We start from the raw sequence: 20,087 nt of genomic DNA on the forward strand, positions 1-20,087 counted from the left end.
AAGAAGACCAGCTGTATTGCTTATAAGTTATAACCAGTAGGGACAAAGGTTTGAACAATTGCTAACATGAACTGAAATGCAAGAATAAAACAAAAAACCATTAAAAACACCAATCATGCATACAAGTAAGCATTCTTACAACCAGCTTTGAAAACTATGTAACCATCCTTAGGAAACCACCCCTATAATCCTGCCTTAAACTCCACTCACCTGAGCCCATAACCTCCTCCCTCTCTGCTGCCACCTCTCTCAGGTTATTGCTGCCGTGCCACTAATCTGTGGGAGCTACTCGGTTCAGTTATACAGGGAAACTTAATGGGCGGTCCACCATCTATTCTACTTCAGTTTTTTTTTTTTAATATATAATTTCTATTAGAAGCTTTTCTAGGATGGTATGAATTATAAACACATGTTGACTAAAAAACACTAAACCATTTTCCATGTTTTGTCAAGGAAAACTAGTATTGCTGAGATATTAGACAAAGGTCTAAATATCTGACCTCTCGACTATGTTGCATCGATACACCTATTTATGAAGGCATGCTGTATTGGATACGTGTCAGACACGATACACGTTTGATACAGCACCAAAACGTGTCAGATATGTCAAAGCCGTATCCAATTAAAATAATATTTAATTTCAAAAGGACACACGTATCGGATACGCGTGTCCGTTGAAAGTCAAAAAAAATCCAAAAAAAGACGCGTCATATTTGCTTCCGCGGCTGCGAGCGAGTTTCTCTCATTCTCAAACCCGCGAGCCATTTACATTGATGTTAGTTTACTAGAAAATATGATATTAGGGCATCAATTATTTTGCATTTGTAATGCTTTGATTTTTTATTCATGTATTAAAAAATTCATGTTATTGTGGTTTGTATGTTTTCTTAAATGGAAAAAAAAAAGAAATTTAGCTCTCATATATTATTCAGTAAACATGCCATCAAATTATGCAAAAACATAATTAGTGGAATCATCCCACAAAATTCTTATTAGGCAAATGAGTTTTAGTTTTAACTCTTCCCTTGACTCAATGCTTACTTTTATTTTGATATTATAAGCTATAAGGCTACAAATAATGTTGCTTTCATTTTTTTGTCATTTCAAATATTATGCATTGATTGTTTTTTTAATTTTTATGTATGATTTATAAATTATAATGACATGTCCGCGTCGTACCCGTATACTATATTTTTAAGAATTGATGTGTCCTGTATCTATATCGTGTCATATCTGTGTCACTGTATCCTTATCGATGCAACATAGGCCTCTCGATATCTAAAATGCAAACTGCCATGACGGTCGAAATCTGAAACTAGATTGATTCAAAAAAGATAAAATAAAATAAAATAACGCGAACGCAATTACAAGTATTACAAGATAAAGAACAAGTAAGCATCACCCAACAAAATTCATGCTGCTTTTTGGTGGGTTTTCAACACTTAAAAGACTCTATTCTCAAGGCCTTCTTTTAAACACTCCAAAATCTTACAAAGTAGTTTGAATTGCTATAAATCTACTGAACCCAAAGGAATCAAGAGAAACTAAGAAGGCTTCAAGATATAACGCAATCTTGCTATTTTTTGGAGCAACAACATAGGGAATAAGTAAATTTCAATCGTATATCCAGGAACAAAATAAGCCCCAGTAGAGTAAACAGATTTCCATCTACAGATATACAAATTATACAGGTGCGGCATTGTCTCAGTATCCTCTCAAAAATACATACACTATTTATTTCATGCATCTCATTTACATTTCAAAAGAGACAATAACTAGCAAAATGGAAGGATATTCAAACATTATTACTTTGATTCAAAGCTCCTCCAACCATGGAACACAACAAAACGGAAGTCAGTTAAAATATGTATGAAAGAACAAATGCAACCCAAATCCCATTCAAGAAACAGATTGAATTGTTTGAACAAGCAATTGATCAAATACCTGCAGTCTTGCCACTCCATGACAGGAGATAACGGTCTTCTGGGTATAAGATTGGACTTTCTCTTCATAGTCATCCGCCCATATGCGGAGCTTCTTGGGATCACAGAGCTAAGTGATGGATCGAAAAGGACGCCTCTGCCTAAAAAATGGTACTGTTTGTCTTGAAAGGAGACTGCTTTCTTCGCCTTTGCGAAGCAGGTCAAAGGCGCGGCTGGCCCCGAAAGAATTGCAGTCATAGCAGCCGATTAGAATAAATCTCTGCTCATTCTCACGCACACATACTTGAAGTTGGAGGTCTGGCATCGTCCGGGTGAGCTGGTTTACAGTCACCTCTCAAGTGAGCTTACCTCATTTGCACGTTTTAAATTAAATTAAATTAAGTTTAAGGAGCAAGGTTGTCAAATAATTTAAAACGGATAATCAAATCACACACTAAAGAAAAAGCGCAAAACTAAAGTAGGCAATCTAGAATGCGGAAAATCAATTGAATGCGGAATTTGATTTTCTATTTTTAATTATAATTAATAAATTGTTAATCATATATGAGTTTTTTTTGGCAGAGGTAAATTAGGGTTTGTTCTTGATCTTCCGTGAAATTTTCAAGGATCAAGGTTGTCAAATAATTTAAAACGGATAATCAAATCACACACTAAAGAAAAAGCGCAAAACTAAAGTAGGCAATCTAGAATGAGGAAAAACAATTGAATGCGGAATTTGATTTTCTATTTTTAATTATAATTAATAAATTGTTAATCATATATGAGTTTTTTTTTTTTGGCAAAGGTAAATTAGGGTTTGTTCTTGATCTTCCCTGAATTTTTCGAGGCTATTTGATATAAATCTTATTAGTTTATGAATTTACAAAAACCTATGCCAAAATTTAACTGAGATATATGAAAATGCATGTATAATTCAATTCAATTCCAATAAATGCATATTAGGAAAAAAATAAATTCAAGACATGGTCATGTATTGTTTGAGGGGAAATTGCTATTAATAGCTCAACAACTACAAGAGCGTGAAAAGGATGTGACTGATCTGAGCGACGCTTAGGGTTTCCTCTCTGAGAAACTTTTTGCTTGCGGCGCTTAGGGTTTCGTCTGGGGGCTTTTGCCCCTCCATTCCATCGACGATGGTTGGAAAATCTTCTGATTTTCCTCCTCTTCCATCTTCTACGCAACTCGATCCTTCGTCTTTGGCTGCTCCGGCTCCATGGACGAACAATTTCACTGCGGCTCCTGAAACCAGATCTGAGGTTTTTCCTGTTTCTTTTGTTCCCCCGGAACAAAAACTTTCCTTCAAAGTTGATGATCTCTCGGAAGGTATCTCTCTCTGGAACTTATCTCTTATTGGGTATTCTATCGGTCTGAGACCGTATTATGAAAGGTTTCTTTCTGCCATGAAAAAGCTATGGCAACTTCAGGGATCTCTATCTTTAATCTCTCTTTCAGATGGGTTTTTCCTTTTGAAGTTTAATAATTTGGATGACTATAATATGGTTTGGTTTGGTGGACCTTGGTTTTTGCTTGGGAAACCTTTTGTTCTTCAACAATGGTCTCCCAAATTCAAACCTAAAAGAGATGAGTATGCTTCCATCCCGATTTGGGTTAAGATTTTTGATGTTCCGCTTGCTCTTTGGTCACCTTCGGGAATATCAAAAATCGCTAGTTTTATTGGAGTTCCGCTTATGGTAGATGCTCTCACTGCCAAACGTACAAGACTTAATTTTGCTTGAATTTGTGTCTTGATCTCCAAAGACTCTAAGCTTCCGAAAGAAATTGCGATTGATATTGATGGGGAGGACTTCTCTCTGAAAGTTATCTATGATTGGAAACCGTCTCCTTGTGAATCTTGCGGATCTCTTATCCACCCTTCTAATCTTTGCCCCTCTAATCCTAAACCAAATCAACCTTTGCTTAATAATAATCTACCCAATATGAGGGGCAGAAGTACGAGCAGAAATCCCCGTTATAGACTCCGCACGAATTCCAAACTTCCTCCTCTTCTCCCTACACCCACAGAACATCCTCTTTCCAAGCCTGCTTCTCCTGCACCCACTAAACATCCTATTCAACCTGAGAAGATTGCTGAGCTTACATTACATTCTCCTCCTCCTACTGAACCATCTGTTATACATGAAATTACTACTGATTAGATAAATATCTCCAAGCTTAATTCTAAGATCATATTGGAAAAAGATCACAACATACCCAACCTTAATATGCCCACAGAAGAGCTATCTTCTTCAGAACCTAATTACATAAATTCCTCTCATATATCTTCGGTGATTCCTATTGACAATAAGTTCAAAATTCTCAATATGGAAGGCAATGATGATCTTCAACTTGAAACTGATACTGATGAAGTATCCTCGCTGATTTTGGATAAACATTCTAATCCTCCTCTAGGGAAACATCCCTCCTCCTCGAATAAGTATCCTGCTAATACCAAGGATACTTCTCCTGCCAAAAAACCCACTAAAGGGAACACTGCCAAAAAGGCAAAACCCTCTTCCTCAAAATTCAAATGAGCCCTCCTTCTATTGGGTGCTGGAATGTTAGAGGTTTTAACAAGCCTGAAAAAATTCTAGCTTGTAAAAACCTTATTAACAGCTAAAAATTGAAAATGTTCTGTGTTCTTGAAGCGAAGATTCATCAGTCTATGCTTGAAGATACTTGGTTCGTTAATTCCCATAAGCTCTTTGAGAATGAGGGTTGTTGTAACAATTTTGTTGTTTCTTCCCCTGGAAGAATTTGGGTTAAATGGGATTCTTCTTCTATCTCTTTTAACCCTTTAGTTATTTCTTCCCAATGTATTCATGGTAAAGTTAATTTAGACTCCTCCACCTCTTTTTTTATTACTATTGTTTATTCTACTAACACTTGTGATGATAGGAAGTCCCTCTGGACTCTTGTTAGAGATCTGGTTGATAATATTACTCAGCCGTGGATTTTAGTTGGGGATTTCAACTGCTGCAGGTATGAACAAGAAAAATTAGGGGGTGCTACTTTACATTCTAATCGATATAGTGATTTTAATAATACTATTTTTGATTGTGAACTTATTGATCTTGCTTCGGTTGGTTTGTATTATACTTGGTTCAATCAGCAGAAAGATAATCCCATACATATTAAGTTGGATAGGGCTTTGGTCAACACTAATTTGTTGGATATTTATCCTAATTCCTATTATAATGTGGATACTCCCCAACGCTCTGACCATTCTCCTCTTATGATTCATTTTGATAATATTCAGTTTAAACCGTCGAGATTTCTTTTTAAAAACTATTGGTCTAATCAGACGGGCTTTAGAGAAGCTTTGCTGGATGCTTTTCAAAGTTTCCCCTCTTCTAGTCCCAATGCTTCCCTTTATTCTAGCTTGCAGACTTTGAAAAATTTTCTTAAGAAAAAGAATTGGAACTCTGCTTGCTACATTTCTAAAGCCATTGAATATCTTAAAATAAGTAGCGGTTTTATCTTAATGAGATTGAGAAGCATCCCTTAGAGTGTACTATTAACTCTCAGCTTAAGGTTATTAATGATTTACTTTCTAATTATCAAGCTTCTTGGGCTTCTTGGTTGCTTCAAAGGGCTAAAGTCAAATGGTTTACTGCTGGTGAAGAGGATTTGGGTTTCCTTTATGCTAAAATTAGAAATAGAAAAAATATTAATACTATTAAAATCCTTTCTACGCCAGATGGTAATTTTACGGAGCATAATGACATTGCTCAAGCTTTGATTAATCACTTTAGCAATCTTTTTATTACTCCTGTTCCCCCTTTTGCTAATTCCATGGAACTTTCTACTGGTGTCTTACTTTCTTCTGAGGCGGCTAATTATTTGGTTGGTCCTTTTAATAATAAAGACATCAAAGATGTGGTTTTCGCTTTTCTTAACGGCTCCTCCCCTGGTCCGGACGGTTATACTGCTGAATTTTAAAAGAAAAATTGGGATATTATGGGCATTAAAGTTTGCAATGCTGTGAAGAATTTCTTTAAATATGGCCATTTTCCTAAAGGGGAAAAAGCTACGACCATTACTCTTATCCCCAAGAAATCTCATGCTTCTTCTATTTCTGACTATAGACCCATTTCTTTATGTAATGTTTTTTACAAGATTGTTGCTAAACTTCTTGCTAATATACTAAAAAAAGTGCTTCCTTTTATTATCTATGATAGCCAAGTAGGATTTATCCACAAAAGGTGTTCCTTTGATACTATCATTCTGGCCTCAGAGGTGCTTAGGAAATTTAAGAATAAGAGAAATCTTTTTTGTGCAAAACTAGATATCTTTAAAGTTTTTGACATGGTATCTAGAGATTTTCTTATTCATAGGATGAGGCAAAAAAGGATTCCGAAAATGTTTTTAAAATGGATTAAAGGGTGTATTGAATTTGTTTATTTCTCCATTTGCATAAATGGGTCTCTAGAGGGCAGGATTACTTTCATTCATCTTCGAGTCTTAGGCAAGGCTGCCCGCTTTCACACCTTTGCAATATAGTTATGGATACTCTTTATTGTACCATTGAATCAAATAAGGACAATACTTTCTATGGCATTACAGAATCGGGTAATAATCTTAATCACCTATTATATACATACGACTTATTCGTTTTTGGGAATTCTGACATTTAGAATGTCGATAGCCTTAAGCTTATTCTTCAAAAGTTTGTCGATGCTTCATCTCTTAAGGTTAATGTTAACAAAAGCTCTATCATATTTTCTACCAACAACTCTCCCATGGAGGACACTTGTGCAATTCTTGGTATCACCAAAACTGATCCATTCTTTACTTACCTGGGTCTTCTTATTTCCAAGGACAAGCTGAAAAACATTCACTTTCAACCGCTTTTAAATAAGATTTACTCTTTATTTGACGGTTGGAAAGTTAAATTCTTATCATTTGCTGGTAGATTGCAATTTTTAAAATTTAGCATTTCTAATACTATTGCATATCGAATTAGAGGAGCCATTATGCCAAGGAAATGTTGTAAGATTATTGAAAAGCTTTGTTCAAAGTTTTTACTTCATGGTAAATACCATTGGTAGAAGAATGCATATCATCTCTTGAAAAAATATTTGTAAATCGAAAAATAATGGCAGTTTAGGATTCCTGCTATTGATGCTCTCTATCATAGCTTTACTTGTTCGTTCATATGGAAATTTCTCTCAACGGATTCAGCTATTGCTGAGTGGTATAAAATGAAATACATCTCCCCCTGAAAACCACCACCTGTTCAAGCATCCAAAATGTGGAAGCACATCTAACATGCTGCTCTTTTGATCAAAGATAAAGCTGAAAACAGCTGACCTATTATTAAAGAGGAACATTGCCATCAATTCTTATTGCTTTTATTGTTGTTATGAGATGGAGAACCATAACCACTTATTTTTTGAGTGTGATTCTCTTTCTCTGTTATTTCTAATCTCCTTCCTCATATGGATAATTTTCTTTTAAGGCCCAATCTATTACAGTTACTGGATTATTTTGATAATAATAATGGTTTTACTGGAAAAGAGAAAAATTTTATATTCTTTGTTATTTCTTCTCTGGTATATTTTCTTTGGATCGAAAGAAATAAAAGGAGATATGATGGCAATTGGACTTCTCCTTCGGCTCTTTGCTACTCTATTAAAAAAGCTGTTAAAATAAAAGTTCTGAAATGGAAGAATTTTGAGGATCTTCAGAAAGTTTTTTCTAATATTCTTAACTGATTTTGGTTTCTCTTCTCCTTATGATTGGCTTATGAGAGTTGACTACAAGGATGTGATTGTATGGGGATACTTCCTGGAGCTTCCTTTTTGTCGTTCTTAGATAGTTTGGCTTCCTTTTCTCTTCTAATTTTCATTAACTGTATAAGTGATAGCTGGATTCTGTTATACCTTTCTCTCATTTATTTGGATTAAATATATTATTTACTCTAAGGTTTTCCTTTGTTCTAAAAGGGAAATTTTTGAGGAACACAATTTGTTTTTCAACTTTGCTCTACTGATTTAAGTTTTTTCTTCTTTTTATGGTTGGACGGTTCTGCTGTTATTCTGATGCTGGAGCTTTTTCGGGTGGAGTGATCATCGAGAATTTTCAAGAATTCCTGATCCTTGCTGTTGGTTTTTCATCTTGGTGGTGAAGCACTTGTTCTTTGATGGATTACTTCTAATGGATTGATTCTATTAACATGGTTGCTGGTTGACTTGGAAAGCTGGATCTCATTGGTGCTCTCGGGCCTCTTGGTTTTGAGCTCAGTACTATTTCTATTTTGATCATTTGACTCATAGCCTTCAGTTTGTTTTCCCCCTTCTCTGGGACTGAGAAAGGTTTTTTTTTTCTTTTAGAGTCTAATCCTTTTTGCGGTTTCGTACATTTAATGTCGTGTTGGCATTGTGTGTTTTCCTTGGGTTTTCATTCATTCTTTTGAATGAATGATTATTTAGTTTTTTTCTTTTTGTTATTTTGTTTTTCCTTCAGTTGTATTTATATTTATTTATTTTAGTTTTTAATAAATGGGCTGAGCCCCAAAATTTCCCCCAAAAAAAAAAATTGCTATTAATGGTATAAGGATTTTCTATGTATTTCCCTCAAACTATACATGGTCATGGCTTCAAATTGGATGAAGGATCATTTAAGGATGACCCCTACATCCTCCAATGATCTCAACTCAATTTGATGCACACATCTCCTATAGTTGAATTTTCAAGTTTATAGGTTATTATATGACCTATAACTTTGATAATTCACTATAATCATTCCAAAGAACATTAGGATACTAATTTTTCATGGATTGTTGTGGATTAATTATGTATATTTAAGGGTTAGTACATAATTATTAATCCTATTCAAACACTTGTGACAATTAAGGATTTGTCTAGTGAACTTAGGAAATTCTAGGGATACATCCTATTTGGAAGAAATATAAACATAGCAATGAAAGTTCATGTAGGTTGTTAGACCTTATAGAACTGTCCCAAGGCTAATCATGAAAGGGGGGTAAATTGGTTATATAAAAAAATCTTGGATATTTGAAAATCTTTTTAGATCATTTTTTAAAGTTAAATCACTAATCCTAAAACTTGCAATTGTTTATAGAAATGATTACCATAGATAATTTTTCAACTACAAAATTTAATTGCAGTAAAATAAAAAAGTAGGAAAAATTGAAGGTAATAGAAGAACACCAAATTTTATAGTGGTTCGGTCCAACGAGACTTACATCAACTCTCTGGAGACTCCTCCTCTAGGTACTAAACACAAGTGACTTTCCTTTTGGCCCCACAGCAAGGCAGAGAAACCCTTACAAACTCTCTTCCATCAAATAGGTAGGTCAGAGAAACTGTTGCCTTTTACACTCTCCAAGTGATGGCAACATACCTTCTCATCCTCTTTCACCCTCCTAGTGAAAGCAAAGTACCTAGACATCCTTTTTCACCCTCCTGGTGAAGGCATAGAATTGTCACGTCCTTTTTCACCCTTCTAGTGTAGGCATAGTACCTAGACATCCTTTTTCACTCTTGTGGTGAAGGCAGAGAACCCTCACTTTCTTTTTCATCCTCTTAGTGAAGGCAGAGTACCTACATGTCCTTTTTCACCCTCCTAGTGAAGACAATAAACCTTAATCTAGTCTTGAAGATCTTCTCTCAAGAGCCTCGAAAGAATTTAGGTAGAAACGAAGAAGACAAAGAGATCCTTATTTTGGGCAACCTTGTGATTCTCTCACAACTCCCCTTCACATGATCTCTCACGCTTCAATCAAAAAATATCTCTTAAACACACTCCCAAAAGGTCACTCTTAAGAGATTCTAAGCAAAGGATATACAAGATAATTTTAGGACTCTTTATATAGAAACCGTATAAAAAAACTCGTCCAAAAACTAAAAAATTCAAGTGAACCGACTTACTATTATATTGTATGATCGTAGATAAAACAGTACTAACTATTTAAAATATCAAAGATTCGTTTGTTACGAAGTGGGACTAACTCAGCTTCGTATACTATTAGCTGTCTGGATGACCTTATGTCATATTATATGAATAGTTTAAAAAGATATGAGTTCATTTTGTATGATCTAGTACAAACCTAATTTCATACTATATTAGTTATCTGTACAACCTGACATCGTACTGTACAAACAGTTTAAAAGATATGAATTCATTTAGTACAATCTGGTATGAACCTAATTTTAAACGTTGTAAGTCATCTGTAAGACCTGACATCATATTATTTGAATAGTTCAAAAAGATATGATTTTGTTTGGTATGATCTGGTACAAAATGAATTTCATACTATATCATTCATCTATTCGGCCTAACATCATACTGTACAAATAGTTCAAAACATATGAGCTCATTTGGTACTATCTGGTAAGAAATAAATTTTGTACTATATCAGTCATCTGTATAACCTGACATCATATTGTATAAATAAATAAAAAATTCAAGCCATTATTTGAATAACTGTATTCTGAAAGGAACTATGTCAAATTATACAATACAATTAGATATCATACAGTATGATTAATTTAGAACATTTATCACTCTCCCCCTATATATGTGTATAGTTATCCAATTACAATCACACTTGCTGAGACTCAAGAAATAAAAATAAAAATATATAGATTCTATTACATAAAATCCTATTATACTTTATCTTGAAGTCTTCAGTAATTTAGAGTTGTATATGATTTTTTTGAATTATTAGTACACAAAAAATAAATAAAAATATCTAATATATGCTAGGAGAAATAATTAAATTATCAGAATAATAATATTTTATTATCATAAAAAATCACAGTTGCAATAGTCTTTTTTATGATGGAAAAAATAATTATTATTTGAATTACAAATAAAGTTCTTCTCTCCTAAGCTCCCCCTCAATGAATGACAAATAAAATTCAAGGGAAAAAGAATTTCTTCCTCCTCTTTTTTAAATTTAATTTTTAAAAAATAAATACAAAACTTGAAAGAAATACACAATACACCAAAACAAAAAACACAATAAAACATAAGATAGAAGACTTCAAACAAACACAAACTACCTCCCCTTTTGACATCAACAAAAAAAAGAAAGAAAAAAAAAATCCTCTGAATATAAAAGCTATTATGGACCAATCTAAAAGTTAATGAGGAAAATAAATTTAAAATTTGCAAGACCAACATTAAATTCTTGATGCCAAAAAATCTTTTAAATCAAAGAATAAATAAAATAAGAATAGTTGACCATGTTCAATGTTCGTTCTAGAAAGCAGAGATATCAAATAGAATAATTATCGCAAAAATGATGAGATAAAAATCAAATATTTTTAAATTCAACAGTTGAAATTATTGTTTAAAGTGAGTTTTTTCTAAGAATTAGAAATATAGAGGAAAGAACTAAATGTAATGTGGGCTCATTTTATGCCTCTTTATAAACTAGACTTGATAACTTTTTGTTAATGTAATTACTTATCTTTTGAATTTAAACTTTATTTGACGAATATTATGCATCTTTTTATATTGGGCTTATTTTATGCCTCTATTCAAATTTGGCACACTTTGTGCAACTTTTGATATTTTGTTCTTTTCATAACCAAATCAGCAAATCTTAGCTTGTGTAATTATCTTCCAAATAAAAAAAATAAATTTTCTCATATAAGGAAGAGTAAACCACAAAATGAAACCCAATAGATAATAAAAATGTAATCAACATATTGAACAAGAAAAGAAAAGACAAATAGGTCATAATTTTTGCAATAATTATAACTGTAAGATAAATGTCTATTAGATGATCTCCTTTATTTAAATCAAATTATAATATAATTTAAGATGAGCAAAAAAAATAACGTTGTAATACAAATAATTTTAAATTTTCATCTTTAAAATCAACATTTCAGATTAGTCAATAATAGCTCATAGACAATTAAGAGAAGAAAGAAAAATACAATAATAAACAAATATTTTTTTATATAAAAATAACATGGACTCAAATATAAAGGAAATACAACAATCTCAAATCTAAAGCAACTAGATGCAACACAAGAACTGATAATAAAATATACAACAATCAATAATTCAAATAAAAGCTTGAAGGATCTTGATCAGGAGGCGGCTGTGGAGGAGTTAACTGGGTAAAGTAGCTATTGATGGTAGTTACTTGAGTATTAATTGAATCAACTTGTCCTCTCACCTAGCTTATATCCTCATTGTATCTAAAATCCTACTGGTTCAAGAGAGTCTCAATATGATCAAATCGTTGATCAAAGTGAGACTCAAGATAATCAAATCTCTAGATCATTTCTTGATAGAAATGATGCTCAAGTCTAGGAGCATGAATATGTGAATGAGCTAGATCATATCCTCATTCTTCATCAAATTCATCTCCCTCATCCTCTTATTCCCAATGTGAAAGAATATGAAATGAAACGTTAGTAAAATAGACAAGAAGATTATATAGGGGATCATGATGAATAAGATTGTATTTCTTTTCATGAATGTAGGCAATCAAGTGTCCTAAAACCACATTCTTCTTCCTTCTAGTGGCAGGAAGTCTAATATCAGTAAAATTATAAATGTAATCCATAATTAACTGGGCTTCATCAAATGGAGTGTTTGACAAGATATAGTATGTAACTATACTAAGCAAAGGAGTGATATTAATTCGATTACTAGCTTTAGGAATAATATAGATTCTTAAAACATGTTGGATGTTCCAGTCATTTTGATTCAAAGTCTGAGTAAGGGGTAAGTGTTGGATTGATGGTGTTCCCCTAAGAGTTTGATTAACAGTACTCTAATCAAAATAACTTCTATAAGTCATTGAATGAGCCCTAATTCCTTTAGTTCTAAGATGTAAAAAGGTGCCCAAATCCATTAAAAAAAATAATAATAATAATAAATTAAATAAAGGTGCCCAAATCCTCTTTAGTGATTTCAATACATTGGGAAAGACATACGAGGGCATAATGGTATTGTTTTCTCTCATTATCAAATTGGAGAGAAAATAATAAAAGGTCTTAGAATTAAAAGCCTAGATCAAAGTGAGAATGAATGAAAACTGAGTGGAGTTAAAGAGGGGAATAATACGAAAGTTAATATCTTCTTGAATAAGAAGATGAGGAGTAATCTTAGCTTGAACAAATCGAGTGTAGTCTTGTTTATTTTCCCTTAAAAGAAAATCATCATCTCATTCAGAATGAGATGAACTTCCCTTTGAAGGATGTGATAGTTTGCTACTACTTTCCATTTGAGAAGGATTGAACACAAGGATTGAAAGGGATTGAATGTGAAATAGATTGAATAAATTCAAAGAATAGCTTCCAATTTATAGAAATTGGACGATTAGTACAATACAAAATTGAGTTCGTACTACAAAATTGATTTCATACAGTATGAACTTGAGTTCATACATATGAATGAAAACGGTCAAGAATAATTATTGCAGCAAAAAGTCTTTTCATAAAGGTTCCTTTCCGATGAGTTGTTTAATATGACTTTTGACCTAACCTGATAATATAGAAGAACAAGTGTTCATACGAGATGATTTACCAATAATGATAATACATGCCGATTCAATTCATCCACATGAAATTGATAACACGATCGTATGGATAAACAAGTGTTCATACAGATGATTTTCAAAAATCACCACCCTAAATCACATAAATTCATTCTCATAATGTCCGCCTTATTCATACAAACAAATAATTTAGGCTTATATAGATGATGAAGTAGTTTGTACTATACAATTACCATAAAAAAACAATTTTTTGTCTGTCCAAATTAGAAAAGAAATCATGTAAAATATGGAGAACTCATACAATACGAAAGTAATTCATATAGTACGAACGAAAAAAGAATTTTAGATTTTCACATGATTATTAATATTCCTTTTCAAAATAAATCAAAAAAGATTCATGAAACACAAAATTAAAAATAATAAAAATGAAAAAAATAAACCAAAAATAGAGAAGTACAAACAAAACAAACTAAAAATAGAGAACAAGACACAATCATAAACACAAAAGAAGTACACCAAAAAGATATTTTATAGAATTATAATTTTCTAGCATGAATATTAATAACATCCAATCTGATTCTTATAGTTCTGAAAGTTTCAAAAATTAGTGATTTTGTAAAAATATATGTAAGTTGATTTTCAGTAGCTACATGATGTAGCACTATTTCTCCTTTAGTGGCATGGTACCTAATGAAGTGATGTTTTATATCTATATGCTTGGTCCTGTAGTGTTGGATTAGATTTTTTGAGATGTAAATGACACTTGTATAATCATAGAAATTGGAATAGTACCAATTGAAAAACCTGAATCCATAAGTTATTATTTTAACTAAAAAACTTGTGCCACTCAACTTTCTAAGGCTATATATTCTACTTTAGCAGTAGAAAGGGCTACTGAATTATATTTTCTATTATACCAAGAAACTAAAGCATTCCAAATGAATTGACAAGTTCCTGGAGTACTTTTCTATCAACCATATATCTTGCAAAATTTGAATAAGAATATCTAATAATTTTAAAAGAAGTGTTGTGCCTAGGATACAAAATCCCTAAGTTTTGAGTTCCTAAAAGATATTTATGAATTCATTTAACATCAGCAGATGGGATTCTTTTGGACCAGCTTAAAATCTAGCACAAAGACAAACGCTAAATATGATATAAGGTCTGCTAGTAGTTAAATAAAGTAATGATCCAATCATCCCTCTAAATTTCTTTTAATCAATAATTTTTTCTTCAGAGTCCATATCTAACTGATTTCAGGAACTCATGGGTATACTTATTAATTTAGCTTTGTCTATTTCATACTTCTTAAGATGCCCATAATATATTTGGTTTGAATAAGAAAGGTGTCATCTTCTTTGTGCTTTATGCTAAAACCAAGAAAGTAACTCAAGTCTCTCATTAAAGTCATTTCAAATTTCTTACTCATTGTATTTGAAAAGTCATCATAAAGATTTTATCTATGAATCCAAATAAGATATCATCAACATAAATTTAGACAATGAGAATTTCATCTCCTACTCTTTTTACAAAGAGAGTGGTGTCCACACTCCCTTTAACAAAAGATCTTTCTAGTAAGAAAATACTTAGCCTTTCATACCATACCCTAGGTGCCTATTTTAGTCCATATAATACATTCTTCAATTTAAAAACATGATTAAGAAATTATGAATTTCCAAAACCTGGAGTTTACACAATATAAACCTAGAGGTTGCACAATCAATTCCTTTTATTTGATTGTATCCATTGGCCACCAATCTTGCCTTATTTCTACCCACTATACCTGAATAATTCATCTTATTTTTGAAAACTAACTTAGTTTTAACAATACTTTATTTAGGTCTTTCTATTAACTCCTAAACATTATTTCTAACAAATTGATTCAACTCTTATTGCATAGCTAGAATCCAAAAATCATCAGAAAGTGCTTGATTTAAATTTATGGTTTCAATCATTGAAATGAATACAAAATGGTTCACTTCTATACTACATACCTAGTCTTAACACCTTCACTCAGGTCACCTAAAATTAGTTCTTTAGGATGGCTTTTAAGATATTTCCATTCTCTAAGCGATTTATTCTCTAAGCGATTTATTTTTGGTTTCAACCCTTTCTTTAAGTTTGCATTTTTAATTCCTTGGGTATTTTCTTAGCATCTTCTTCTTCCAACCTATACCCTCTAGAAATATCAGATTCATTAAAAAACTACATGAGTGGTCTCCTCTACTACCAAAATTCTTTTGTTAAAAACTCTATAGGATTTGTTAACACTTGAATTTCCTAAAAAAAATCCCTCATTAGATTTAAGATCAAATTTTTCTAAAAGAGTTTTGTCATTGTTATGAATAAACATTTTACTTCTAAAGACATGTAGATGTGAGAGGTTGGGTGTTATACCTTTAAGAAGTTTATAGGGTGTCTTATATAACTTAGATCTAATGTTTATCATATTCAAAATATAACAAGCTGTATTAATCGCTTCAACTCAAAAATATTTAGAAAGTGAATATTCAGCCAATATGACTTTAGCTGCTTCTACTAATATTCAGTTCTTTCTTTCTAGCACCGCTCCCAAGAATAGAGATCAGCCCAAAGAATTTCCTGGGCTAGATGGCTATCTCTCTGGGCACCAAAACCACCACTGAAAATGAATTCAGGATACAAAAGATAACAAAGAAACAAAATTATAAAATTCTTACCAAAAATATGCCTTCCATCCATACAGTATACACATATATACATGAATATGAGCCACGAAATAGAGGAGGCTATATGGCTACTCAAAGCTACACCCGAAACTTAAAAAAAAATACAAACATATCACATAATGTAAAATAAAGAAATAAATTAGTCAGCACTGGCGTCATTCTTTCAGAGTAGGAGGGGCTTTGAGAACATAATGAGGAGTTAAATCAGCGACATTGAATGTAGCAGATACACTATAATCATAGGGTAGATCTATTTTATAGGCATTATCATTAATTTTTTTAATAATTCTAAAAGGTCCATCTGCCTTGGGTTTAAGTTTTCCAAAAGCTCCCGATGCAAATTATTCCTTCCTTAGTCGAATCCCCACAAGATCTACTTCCTTGAATTCAATTTTTTTTTGTGATTTGTTTGCATACTTTTGGTATCTATTGTTTTGTTTTTCAATAGTATCTTGAACCAATTTATTCAGTTACTAAATTTTTGCACCTTGCTGCTCCCCGTAAGAACTAATTGTGGCTGGTTGCTTGATTAGAATAAGGTCCAAAGAAGTTAAATGGTTGCTGCCATAGACGATCTCAAAGGGGCTCCATTTGGTGGACTGATTAGGAGACCTGTTAAATGCAAATTCAATCTGGTCTAAGATTAAATCTCAGTGTTGAATATTTTTTCCAACAAAATAGCTTTATATTTAAGGATATAATGGAAGGTTGATAAGAATTCAAACCACATCGCATGTCTTCCCTTCAATTTTTTTTGGCTATGGAGGAACCGGAGTGCTTCATGATCTAAAAAGAGGAAGAATTCATTTGCTAACAAATAATGACTCCAATGATGTAAGGCCCGCACAATCCCATAAAACTTTGTCATTAGTGGAGTACTATCGGCGAGCATCATTTAGTTTTTTGCTAAAATATGCAATATGATGTCCACCTTGACTAAGAACTGTGCTAATGCCCACATTTGAGGCATCACATTCTACTTCAAAGACTTGATTTAAGTTGGGTAGAGCCAAGGTAGGTGCAGTAGATAACTGTTGTTTTAAGGAATCAAAGCTCGCTTGAGTCTCATCGTTCCAATAGAATCAATCAACACACAAGACTTCGGTCATAGGGGCTGCTACAGAACTAAAGTTTTGGATGAATCTTCTGTAAAATGAAGCCAACTCATGAAAACTTCTAACATCTATGAAGGTTTGCAGAACTGGCCAGCACCTAATTTCCTCCACTTTTGAGGTGTCAACATCCAATCCAGTAGCTGAAATTTGATAGCCCATAAATATAATTCTTTCTACTGCGAATTTTCTCTTTTGTACATTAACAAAGAGTCTTTGCTAGCATAAAGGTCCTATATAAGTTCATCCATTTTTATAACCCTTCATGTGTTTTGAAGGCAGTTTGCCATTCATCCTTGGGTCCCATACGTATTTGATGATATCCGCTGTGTAAGTCAATTTTTGAAAATATTGTCGCACCATGCAATTGATCAAAAATATCATCGATGCGTAAAATAGAAAAATGATATTTTACTGTAATTTTATTGACAACCCTACTGTCAATGCACATCCTATATTCTCTATCCTTTTTTGGAACCAACAAAGTAAGCACAGCGCAAGGACAGACACTCGGTCGCACAAAGCCTTTGTATAGAAGCTCCTCAATTTACTGTTTGAGCTCAGCTTGTTCATCCAATCTCAGCCTATAGATAGGTTAGTTTGGGATTACAGCTCCCGATAAAAAATCAATGGTGTGTTGTATTTCACACTCGGGTGGCAATCCAGAAGGAATGACATCTTTTAGGATGGCACTGTAATCATTTAAAATTTTTTGCACAACTGTTAAATTACTACAAGAAGTTTCACTGGCTCAAATAGGACTAGTAAGAATCCTTTTTTTCCTTCCCTTTGAGTCTTCAAAAATAGGAATCACATCAGAAGGTGCGAGTTGTTTTTGGGTTTGTGGCTGACGGGTAAGGGAACAAGCACAATTTGTTTTCCTAGGTGCATAAAAGAATATGTATTAGCAGCGCCATCATGAAAAGTTTTTTATCAAACTGCCAGGGTCTTCCCAGTAGGTGGCACGTGTCCATGGATGCCACATCACACTATTCCTGCTCCTCAAAAGTACCAATGGAGAAATTGATAAGACACCACATGGAGACTTGAACCTCATTTTCTTTCTGAATCCAAGAGAGCGTGTATAGTTTGGGGTGATCTTCTGTCGGTAGCTTGAGTTTTTTTACCATCATGGTGGACAGCACATTCTCACAACTCCCACTATCAATGATCATTTGGCACACCCTTCTGCCGACAGTGCAGCGAGTCTGAGAAAAATTATGGCGCTGAACAACCTCTTCTTTCTGTGAATTTAGTAGTTGTCGAAGAATCAACAAATTCTCATCATTTGTAGAAATGAAGGTAGTTTCTTGAGTCTGACCCTGCTCTCGGTCAGAAGGTTCTGAGTCATTCTCAATCTCCTCTTAGTGTTCCAAATCCTCCATAAGGGAAATCACACGGTGGTTAGGACACCCTGAGGCTATGTGGCCAAATCCATGGCACTTAAAATATTTTCTTGCCGGAAGTCTGGTAGTTGGTATCTGATTTTGCCCACTATTATTAGCATGAAATTCTTCTTTGTTCTGGAAACTGCTTCTTGAATCTTGGGAGTTGATTCCACCTACAGATTTCTTGCTTCCTCCTTTACTTCCTTCACCTTCAAAAATGGGTGTCCTATTCTGGAAAATATTCCCTTGGCATTGCTGCTTTTCCACTTTTATGGCTAAGTTCTTTACATCTTGTAAGGTCCAATAAGATTGAAGTATAACCATGTATGATATAGATGTGCACAATCCACATAGGAAACACAATGGTATTCTCCTCTGGTTCTACTAGATCACATTGAAGCGTTAACTGTTCGAACTCAGTAATGTATTCTTCCATGATAAGTTGATTTTGCTGAAGTCAATGGAATTTTAGGAATAACTCTTGACAAAATTGTTCAAGAATATATTTGCATTGCAATTATTTCTTCATCTTGGCCCACGTGGTGATCTTGCTCCATCTTTCTCAGTTTTGATTTTGTTTTAAATTATCCCACCATACGGAGGAACTCTTCTTGAGTTTAATTGAGACTAATTTGACGATTCGGTTTGGCAAAATGTTGTTGAAATCAAGAATTTGTTCTATCATTTTATTCAATTCAAAAATCAACAGGGTCCATTTGCCGATCGAAGTCGGGTAGCTCAATCTTAACTCTATAATCATTCGACCCACCTCACCTTGTACGTATTTGAGACTAGTGGTCTTCTATTGAGATAGTTGCTACCTAGTTTTGCATGTTTGATATTCTTACAATTTGATGATTCCAAATATTATTATTTTGATTAATAATTCTCCTAATGTATTTTGGAAGAATTGTTTTGATCTTTTGTGTACTAATATTTCAGGGAAATTATACTCTGAAATGTTGAAGAATTCAAGTAAAAGATCATTTTAGAGTTTATTGTGATTGAAGTCTATATTTTTCATTTTATTGAGTCCGAGAGAGTGTGATTGTAATTGAGTAACTGAGCACACACACACTGGGGGAGAGTTTAAATATCATAATTTTTAAACTGATCATACTATACGATATAACTTCGTACGGGATGATCTGATCAGTTATTTCTCCCAATGAGCAGTTGAACGAACAAAAATGAAAAAATTTCTTAAGTATAGATCGTACGAACAATATTTAAATTCATACAGGGACGAATGCCTCTATTTTATCCTCATACAAAGATCATACGGACGATATTTAATTTCGTACAAGGACAAACGCCTCTGTTTGTCCTCATACAAAGATCGTACGGATGATATTTAAATTTGTACAGGGACGAATGCCTCTGTTTTGTCCTCATATGAAGATCGTACGGACGATATTTAATTTCATTTCGGGACAAACGTCTCTGGTCTG

At 33.2% G+C, this 20,087-nt stretch overlaps 1 protein-coding gene across 4 annotated transcripts in view; it reads right to left on the bottom strand.

Annotated features, from left to right (window-relative positions):
* The window catches only part of LOC110095527, a 35,340-nt gene extending 33,120 nt beyond the window's left edge, over nt 1–2,220 (bottom strand). For 3 of the 4 annotated variants that reach the window (XM_020821113.2, XM_020821112.2, XM_028696731.1), the window contains exon 1: nt 1,945–2,217. In XM_020821113.2, coding sequence (XP_020676772.1) covers nt 1,945–2,180 — 236 coding nt within the window. In that variant the 5' untranslated portion in view covers nt 2,181–2,217. Of the gene's footprint in view, nt 1–1,944 lie in introns of all 4 variants that reach the window. The other variant, XM_020821111.2, reaches the window with a different exon arrangement.
* Between the last annotated feature and the right edge of the window lie 17,867 nt (nt 2,221–20,087).

The sequence above is a fragment of the Dendrobium catenatum genome, unplaced genomic scaffold (genome assembly GCF_001605985.2).
Source record: "Dendrobium catenatum unplaced genomic scaffold, ASM160598v2 fragScaff_scaffold_827, whole genome shotgun sequence".
NCBI lineage: Eukaryota > Viridiplantae > Streptophyta > Magnoliopsida > Asparagales > Orchidaceae > Dendrobium > Dendrobium catenatum.